Source organism: Salmo salar, chromosome ssa20, assembly GCF_905237065.1.
Source record: "Salmo salar chromosome ssa20, Ssal_v3.1, whole genome shotgun sequence".
NCBI lineage: Eukaryota > Metazoa > Chordata > Actinopteri > Salmoniformes > Salmonidae > Salmo > Salmo salar.
In genome coordinates, this window is record NC_059461.1 from 12,985,826 (window position 1) to 12,996,097 (window position 10,272).

The window sequence follows — 10,272 nt, forward strand, 5'->3', positions numbered from 1 at the left end:
AACAATCCAACATGAACGGCAGTCCAGATTTTTTATTTTTTATAAAAGAAGTATTAACTCTTTTCGCACTGAGCTGAGCCATCGTCAAAGACATGCTGTCAGACAAAAGGCCACAACCAACGCCTTACAAAACTATGTGTGGGGGGGGTTGTACATTCCACCCCCCCATCATATTAGTTCCAGCCACCAGCTCCAGACAGAGACCTGGTCCACTTATGAGTAGCACCATAGTTGAGGCTACTATGGATTGGTGGGGGGAGTTGGGTTAACATGTTCCCAATCCATTGACCTGGATACTTGACCCAGTTCCAACCCGGGATGTATTGGATGTGGCGGCATACAATTGTGAGCAACATCATAACAGATTCTCAGCTTGATCCCTGGATGTGTGGTACAGAGCAATGACAATCACCAATGACATATTTGCATCTCTTCCAGCAATTGCATTTGCTGATTTGATTTTTGGGAGTGGGGATAAAAAAATGTACACATTTTTTTTTGGAAGCATCGAGCCTATCAAATAATCTCTGCGTAGTCTAGCCACAAAATAGTTTTGAGCCGCCAATGAGCATGATCTGGGAGAGTACAATTCATGTCTAAGTGAGCGATGCACAGGAAAGGGGATTTTTTACCGATTTCCTCTCTGCTTTCAGCTCCTGGATGTAGCGTGTCAGCTCACAGATGATATGAGTGGTGAGATTTTCAGCGATGACCTCGTGTTGTCCCGCATAGTCGTTCAGCTCATTCAGGGTCATCAGGAAGGCCCGACAGGACGTATACCTGGTAACAAGATGAGAGGTGACCACAAAACGTGTTTAAACACACTCACTTATTTCACATTTAATTACTCTAATCACAATGGCAGGTAGCCTAGTGGTTAGAGTGTTGGGCCAGTAACCGAAAGGTTGTTGGATCGAATCCCCGAGCTGACAAGGTAAAGATCTGCCGTTCTGCCCTTGAACAAGGCAGCTAACCCACTCTTCCCCGGTAGGCTGTCATTGTAAATAAGAATTTGTTCTTAACTGACTTGCCTAGTTACATTTTACAAAAACAACAGCTTTATTACTATGCATCCTGAGAAATCGTCTGTTACTGATGATCGTAAGGAATGTTTGCATCATATTTATTATCATAATTAATAGGTACTATTATGTTCTCTTTCTTTATCAAGAGAGAATATTCCCGTGAATATTCAAATTATATAATTTACTGACCACTTCGACAGTGTCTTTAAACGATAGGACATACATAGAATTTGATTTTTGTGATTTCGTGACTAAGAGGGGAAATAAGACACAGATAAAGCCCTCATCCAGCACTACTTCCTTCAAAGGCTTCCTCCCTTGCCTTAAGAAAAGTCTCAAATTTTCTTTCAAAAGGTCACTCTGTTCATGTGTCTTGGAACTGTCCAACTGCTTTGCACATATGATGAAGGATAACGTCTTGATGAAAAGACAATCCTTGTGGAAAAACTTGGCTTTAGCTACACAGCTTTCTCCAGGCAGAAATGGAGTGTTTCGCTGCAAGCCATGAAAATGCAGCCTTGTTAATCTAAAACAGCTATTTTTACCCACTAACAGCCGGTAATGAGCGGAGATGGTAAATCTGCTAATGAATTACATGACTGTACAATCATCACAAAAATAGCCACATTAATGTACACGGTCAACCTGATATTGTGAACATTAATCCTTGATGCATTTCACTCACTTGTATTCGTCTTCCTCTCTTGAGTTTTTCTTGGGCTGATATTTTTTAGAGAGGTTTCTGTTAGGGAATGGGAACAAATTTCAGTACAGGCGTGGAAAACATACAGTACACTGTAAATCAGGGACTGTGGAGAAATACAGAGGGAGATGTGTAAACACAAATATTGTATGTTTGTGTACTCATGGGAAAGGGATGCCCAGCGACAGGATATCAAAAGTACAAGCTGATTGATGGATAATCCTCTGTGTACCTCTGCATCTGGGCCTCATATGTACACATCCCTAAAAGCAACAGAGCGATTTGACAAGAAAGAGCAGCATTAGAGGGGCAGTATCAGGAAGTCATCCCTTAGCTGTAATGTAAATCTCAGGATGAACTGGAGATAGAGCCTACACTTACTATGAAAGCATAACGGCAAGATTCACCTTGAAATACCATCATACTATCTGTACAATGACGCTTATGAAAGAAAAAAGATAAATATTACATTTGTAATTATACATCCTCTGAGTGGACTATCGTAAGCAGAAACTGAGGCTAGAATAATGACACAGCGGTAAAATAATCTCCCCCTCTGACTGGTAGCCTCCACTGGTAGCCTCCACTCCCTGTGCTCTGATCCACACCATCTATTCTGATGTGTTGCTAGGCAGATTGCCAGCCGCGCCAGCCGCCTCTTTTTGTCTGCTTGCAGCCACATGACAAATCTGGATCCTGACACCACAGCACATGGCACAAATCCCATACGCCCAGATTCATGTTAACACTTTGAAAATAAAATGACTAACAAGCCCCTAGCTGTCTGTTTTCTCTAGTCTTTTTAAGCACCTGCTTGTCTTTTGGGGCTTTTTTGCATAATTTTGAAGGCTTAATTCCTCCATTCAGTGTCCAATCCGTGCTTTCCATAGTCTGGTTTGTTTAGTCTAAGGTTGCCTTAATCAATATACTACATCAACTGTACTATCAACTAACATATGTAGAGAAATCAAATCTATTATGGTTGGTGATGAAAAACCACAATTTAACAAAACACTTCATATGCAACTTAAAATGGTACAATTATCAATGATTCTGGCTGGAGAACAAAACACACCCAATGAATAATCCAGTTCAGAGCTGATCGCAGCACTATTGCTGAGGCAGAAAACCTCTTGATATGATCTCCAGAAACAAGGTCGATGATTATGCATGCAGGAATTTGCTGCTGTGTATTCCTTAGTGAGTGCACGGCAGACAGTGATCCAACTCATCCACTGTCCCCGGGGACTGCTCTGTCAGAGACTATCACTGTCTGGCAATACCCCCATATTATACAGTGGGAAGCTCCCAAGACCATTGGAAGAAAACGAATGTGGGTCATTGCTGTGGATAACCTAGTAACCATGGTAATGCGTTGCCTACCCGGCTTACACGTTGCACGTAGTTAAAGGCCTGTATGTGTCTGTATTATTCTACTTCACTTTGTTGCTACTTGCTACATAAACTACCACCTTTGGGTAGGCCTGGCTACATTCACCTCCAAATGTAGAAGATTGCTTTGAAGTGGGCTGAAATTCATACATTTCATTTTTTACCTTTGTTTAACCCGGGGTTATTGAGAAGGCATTCTCTTTAATTACAACAACCACCTGAACAAGACAGTGATACACTAGAGAGACAACTGACACATGTACCACTGGACCCTCTTGCCCTGGTGTATGCATGTCTGAAATGTATATGAAAATGTGGATACTAGAGATCATTTTGAGTGTGGCATGACTTGGATGACATTGGTGATGTAGGCTCTGTAGTCCTTTATCAAAGTTACTGAAATCAACAAAACATATGTTTTAGTAGTACTGTAGGCTTCTCATACTGCAATGCCTCAGCCATGAGAGACATGACAATATCAAAGTGGGAAGTGAATATGAGGATAATGTTTTCCCAGCCTTACCTGATTTGCTTTGCATAGCTGATTTCAATTTCAGATCTCTCTTTAACAAACTTTGTATACCTCTCCACAAACTCAATGCCCCAGTGGGTGTGCTTTTCCAAGTTGTCAAACTGGTCCTATAAGAAAAGAGATTAAGAATAAAATAAGAATACATGATCAAAACAAAGCCATATCCTCAATTTAATTCCCAAACTCACATCCAGTAACTAGACCAGGTTTCACCACCTCTGATGTGTATTTTCTTCCTAATTTATTTTGCAGGCAAGAGGCAATGTTTATGAAAAATGTATAGAAATGAGTTATTATGGTTAAATTAGAGAGGGATAGAGTCTACAACAGTCTTTGTTGAAACAGTATGTTTGTTGCAACAGCGGGCTAACACTTCTGCACATTGTATTTAGGCCTACAACAGAAACTACAGGAGGCAAATTGGGAATATAATAAAACTATTGACATTCAGTTGGTGAGGTGTAATAGTATATGTTGTGAACTCAAATTAACATATGTCGTGGCGGGTTACGTTTGCATCTCTGCAATGCATCGCCTATTTGTGCACACCTGTAGGCATAACATAAAAACAATCCTCTTCAACTATAGGCCTCGTTTCCATTTCCAAACAAAAACGAATTCCATAACGCTACACATATTTAATGCATTATTTTAGACGTCACCCGCTCTGATATTTGCAATAGGCCCTTCTGTGAGCGGAGAAAACGTAGTGTATGAGGATCCGTTCAACCTGCTGGCCCTGTTATTCATTGTTCTAGCTTGAATAGCTATTTCAGCTATAATGTGAATTAAGGCAGACAACGGAGGAAACCCATTCCCAAATGCGTAGCCTACAACACCGCTCTCGGGGGCAATGTTTCAAATTAAACGTTACTAGAGTCGCTATGTAGCTGTACGTGCACAGTATGGACCCCATTTGCAATGGCTTAGTGATTGTAATAGGCTAATAGGGTAGGATATTGAAAACAACTAGCCTATTGCTTCTAACGTAGGCTGTATGGCGGGATAGATCTTGAGGTTAAAAACAAAAGTAGGCTATATTAATTCGTGACTGTAAAATCAATGTAGTCCAACAGTCGATCCAGTATTAAATCGGCCACTATGCCTCCGATAATAAAGGCAGCATGCACGCGCAGAGAAGCATCATGGCAGCAGGAGCTTTAAGATCGCTACCTTGTTGCAAGACAATGCCATCCACATGTCGTTTGTATCGGAACAGATCAAAGGTTGTCCATCAAATTAAAACAATAGTTAAAACAGGTTTCATTAACAAATATATTTGCGCCGATATCACTCGGTCGTTCTTTCGCGGTTCTACTTACCCACAGCTCTGTCCCCCATCTGCAACTCATCGTTTCAGTGCAATTTCTTCCAAATGATCCACGATTTCTATGCATGCGTCCAATGCTATTATTCAGGCCTATATCTGAGTACCAACGTATGTCATAAGATCCCACAATGTTTGTGTAGCTTTTCACCGACGCATTCAGTCATAACAAACGGTGTTTTGCCCTCAGATATTGGGTTGATTGCTGCTCCTACATGTGGGGCATCCACCCGCCTAGCCCGATGACAGCATGCTTCACAGAGAAATCTCTGCTAGAGCCCCTGCTCACGGGTAGAGTCTGGAGCGCTTACTGTGATGGACAATGAAATGATAGGCTTTGTGATACTCAAAACGGTGGATATGTTTTTGAACAGTACATTTTACACGTGAAACTATTACGGGTTCAATTCCAGTAAGACACTCCAAAAGTTGCAGCTTTGTACATTTATGACGACATAATTAAATACAGTAGAACATAATTATAAATAACAAACATATGATAACGCCAACATATCTATGCTGTAGCCCTTCAACTGGTAGACTATAACAACGTAATAACAATGGAGACTGTAATAACTTACTGTGATGGTTTTATTTGATAGAGTAATGTAATAAAACTGGATAATGTGATGAATCACTTGCATAATGTAATAAAACTGTTGAATAGATAAGGTAATAATTTTATCTGAATTTGGTTGATAATAGCTTACTATACAGTACTACAGATAATAAAACAAGTGAAAAAAAAACATTTTTACTGTCACTATGTTAGTTCATGCACTGTTAGTTCATGCACTTTGAATTATGTTGAGCTTGTTATGTTGACTCTTCAAGGCTTGTTGCCCTGTGGAGTGCATGTTTGGCCAGTTGAACTATCTCCTGTGGGATCAGAGAGAGGTCATTCAGAGGTTGAGCTGATCAATTACCTTGAAAGAGTTGAACTATACAATAAAGCAATAATAATAATCAGACATGTGTAGTAGGCCTACATCTGAACCCCCCCAAAATTAACTTTTGTTTTGTATTTACCTGCAAATCAGTCTTAGGCTACATTAATTGCATTTTAGGCACAATCAATGACTTCTTATTTAATTCAAAGGGCCTCTCAATCTGCTTCAAGACATCTGGTATCTTCTCAGAAACTAACTCAGGTATGACATCACCTGGGAAAACAGTCACACACACAGTAGCGGTGTGTAAATAAAATCACAAAAAAATGTTGTGATAATTGAGTTGTTTGCTCTTTAACGTGAGCCTACAAGGTTACATCTAGGCTACATATTGAACTTCAATCATCTCAGGCCAGTGGCACAACATTAATTTATGGTTAGATCAGAATCGCCATCATAATCATTGCCCTTTATAGAGAGTTAAATCAAAACCACAAGTCTAAATCCCCATCCCCATCCATGGCTTAGGAAATGGCCAATTTAGCAATCTAGCTACTGCAGGACATCAACACAAGCAAACCTGAAGCAGACACGTTTTCTGAAAATCATGTTTTGCTTAGGAAGTGACTGGATTGGTGTGAAGACAAATCCAAACTGGCCTCCCTTGGAGGGCGTTTTTCTGCACCAGGACAACCCACAGTTGAGCTCAGTGCAACGCTGATTGGCTAATTCTTTTATAATTTTTTTTTATCAAGGGAGGCCAAATGCTTGCTGGCGTCAATCAAACAAATGCTATGGCGCAAGGCAACATGTTATACTCTTTTGGTCCAGACAGCATCAGATACATGGGCTGCACATAGTGAGACAGAGGGGTGCTGTTTCCCTCGCTCTGATGATTTCCCCAGTGAGATTCAGCCACATGAGAATTTACAGAAAATTGTGATAACAAAGTAAGATTAAAAATGTATTATTTAATCATTTTTATTGGTCAAATATTTGGGAAAGCCTGGCTTCCTTTGGCATCCATGAATACACGACCACTGCATATACTGTACAGTGCCAGAATTGTTTTCTGAAGGGCAAATTATAGAAATACATTCAAGGTAAGTGACTTCAGTGCCAACATAAATTGTATTTGAATTCCATCATTTTGAATGGAATATTTTTGTCTTTGAAATGCACAAATGTAATAATTGAATTAATTAATTAAACTTGTATTTCATGATTTGAGTCAAATGGCTGAGTCAAATAAGAATCCTGACTTAATGAAGTGGTGATTAAGGAGCTCAGCCATACGCTCCTTGTCAGTAACAACCACATCATCATCAGGGACATGGGCAGCTGTGAGGAGGGTTTATTCTCCAGGTCTTTCACCATTTTCCAGAACTTCTTGGGGTTAGACCCACAGAGAGAGAACAGCTCCTTAAAGTAACTAACTTTGACCTTCCGGATAGCCTGAGTGCAATATTTCTAATTTGCATGAACAACAAGTATTTGTGTGGTGAGCATTTCATCAAATGATGTTCTTGAGGTGGAGTAACTCTGCCAGATCACGGTCGAACCAGGGGCTGAACCTGTTTTTTAATTCTAATTTTCTTTATGGGGGTATGCTTGTTAACAATACCACTGAAAATGTAAAAAAGAAGGTCCAAGCATCTTCGAAAGAGAGAATCAAGCTGACTCTATACCAATTTAAAGAGGCCAGGTCATGAAGGAAGGCTTGCTCATTATTTTTTAGCAAGCGTCTATGACAAATCAGGACAGGTCGTTTAACTGAGCAGCCATTACAAACACAGGCTGTAAAACAGTGATAACTAAGGTAATTACATAAAACCCCAGACTGATACCTATCAGGATTGTTTGTGAGGATAACATCAAGGAGAGTAGCCTTTTCTGTGTGTTTTGGATTCATAGCTTGTGGGATTGTTAATAATCTAAGAGAGATTTAAGGAGTCCCATTGTTTTAAGACTTGGTCAGGTGGTTTAAGCATGTCCCAGTTTAGGTCACTTAGCAGGACACATTCAGACTTAGTCTAAGGGGTCAAGAGAAAGTTTAGGCCAGGTAGGGTACAGGCCGGTGCTGATGGTGGATGATAACACCCAGCAACAGTAAACAAAGAGCTATCTGAAAGCAGAATGCTTAAAACCAGAAAATCAAATTGTTTGGGGAAAGACTTGGTGGAGACAACTGAGCACTGAATGTGTTCCTTGATAAAGATTTCCACTCCATCACCTTCGGAAGATCAGAAAGGTTAACATCAGTGTTCAGAAGACGTTCTTAACCACATCTCAGTAATGACCAACCCATCTGGATTGGAGCTGTGATCCCACACTTTCAATTGATACATTTTAGGTAATAAGCTTGTAGTGTTAACGTGCAAAAAAACCTGGCTTTTACAAGACCAGAAATCTGTGAAGCAGAAATCAGAGCACAAGTCAAAATTGGGGCTAGCAACAGTAGATGGGCAAGGGTGTACATGCATGTTTCCAGATATCATCAGGAGTAATACAATCAGAGGACAGGGAGAGCTCTGCAGTGTTGATATTTTATTACATTTGAATGTGCATCAGTCAACAAGATCATATTGTACAGAAATGTCATCAGGTTAACATGAATACAAAAGCTGGTGAGAGGTGGTTAGATTAGAATAGGATGGGAGCCAAGATTCTGTGTAAGCAACAGAGTCAGAATCGCGAGTGTGGGAACAAACATCATCTGTATCACTGTCGGGTAAACGAGCAAGTTCATAGTCAACAACGCGCGCAGAGGTCATGGAGCAAATAGCATATAAAGCACAAGAAAACAATAATACAGCCATTGTAAGTTTAAGAGTCATTCAACACAACAAAATTACTTGAAACAGTAGCTCTCCAGTAGGCTATAAAAGTCCAGTAGTCTATAAAAGTCTGAGATAAAATAAATAAATAGTAGGCCTATGCTAGTTAATTCTGAGTAAAGCTCACAGAATGAATGTAAAAGGTAATTAGCCTACAAAACATTCAGACCTGTCCAAAGTCTGTGGTGTGTGTGTGTATGTGCGTGTGTGCTGGAGGTGAGCGAAAGCACTAGAGAGAGGGGGGAGTGTGGCTGGAGTACCTGTACCAGACAGGGGGAGAAAGGGCAGACGGGGAGCAGATTATAATTAAGCCTGGGCAACCGTGCCACCGTGTGGCTGTCGCCTGCCATTGAACGTCTGATTGACATGACATACCAACGCAGTGTAACATGTCATCATACCAATGCCTTACTAACGTCTGTGTGACGTCTGTGTGACGCCTGTGTGTTAAGGAAAGTTATAAGGTGCATAGTTTATATTTATATTAATTAAATTTCAACCATAAATGTTAGAAATGTACAGTTTTTCCTGTGCAAGCCAACATTCCGAGGTAGCCACCTTGCGCTATAGTGTAACCTAAGGCTTGTGTATTTCCTGTTATCGCTAATTGCCTAGAGAATATTATGTCCAATCTATAGGTAATCAGTCTTTCCCTCAACACCTCATGGCATGGTATGTTATCTTATCTCGCTGTACACAGATCTAAATATTGTTAGCCAATCATGTTGTTACCAGTTCCCAGTAGCCTACTTCAGACAACCAATACAAGTTGTGTCCATGGCTTTCGGTTGAATAGAGGAGTTCATAGGCTTTCCCAGAGAGTCCGTGCTATTCGGGATCCTTGGGATGTCCCTTCCTCAATCAAGTATAAATGTAACATGGTTAAGTTTAGTGTAAGTTAAGGGTTATAGTTTAGGGTTTAGGGTCAGGGTACCTTGCTATCTCTGGGAGTATGTTAATGAAGGCTTTTCAGCTGGTCGAACTAATTTCTAAATCTATCTTTCTTTCAGTCAAGAAGTGATGAGCCAGAGCAGCCAATCAGCGACACTGTAGCTGTTCTACCCCTTTACCCACACTGCTCTCCCTCCACAAGCAACCACATCCTTTTCTCCTGTTCAATTAATTTGCCACTACGCTGAAAAGGACTGTACATACATACATACCTCTGTGCCCATCTCATTGCAACATGATCCATCCGAGGCCAAAGCTGGACGCCTAAAATGTGAGAAATGTAAACAAGATGCTACAGCAGTGTGTGTGTGTGTGTGTGTGTGTGTGTGTGGATGGATGGATTTCCAAGAAAAGACATGAGAAGATGGCAAAGGAGATAGTGAGAGAAAGTGAGAGCATACAGTATTGAAATAAAGACCCCTTGGGATCTAAAATGAGTGTGGGGTACACTCGTCTCCTTTTTGTCCGTTTGAGGATACTACAGTCACCCCTGGTGGAGGTTCATGGAACACTGCTATTTAAGTCCGAGCAGATGTTGATGAAAACCTTCAAAGGTGGTTGTGCTATGTTGCGTGTTACCTTGAATACCAGGCAGATGTTTGGGTACAGAATGAA

General features: G+C 40.6%; 1 protein-coding gene across 4 annotated transcripts in view; it reads right to left on the bottom strand.

The window, feature by feature from the left end:
* The window catches only part of LOC106580130 (formin-binding protein 1), a 31,967-nt gene extending 26,600 nt beyond the window's left edge, over positions 1–5,367 (bottom strand). For 2 of the 4 annotated variants that reach the window (XM_014160839.2, XM_014160837.2), the window contains exons 1-4: positions 4,975–5,366; positions 3,644–3,759; positions 1,711–1,767; positions 633–780 (exon numbers count right to left, since the gene is read on the bottom strand). In XM_014160839.2, the coding sequence (XP_014016314.1) occupies positions 633–780; positions 1,711–1,767; positions 3,644–3,759; positions 4,975–5,049 (396 nt within the window). In that variant the 5' untranslated portion in view covers positions 5,050–5,366. Of the gene's footprint in view, positions 1–632; positions 781–1,710; positions 1,768–3,643; positions 3,760–4,974 lie in introns of all 4 variants that reach the window. The other 2 variants (XM_014160840.2, XM_014160838.2) reach the window with 2 other exon arrangements.
* Between the last annotated feature and the right edge of the window lie 4,905 nt (positions 5,368–10,272).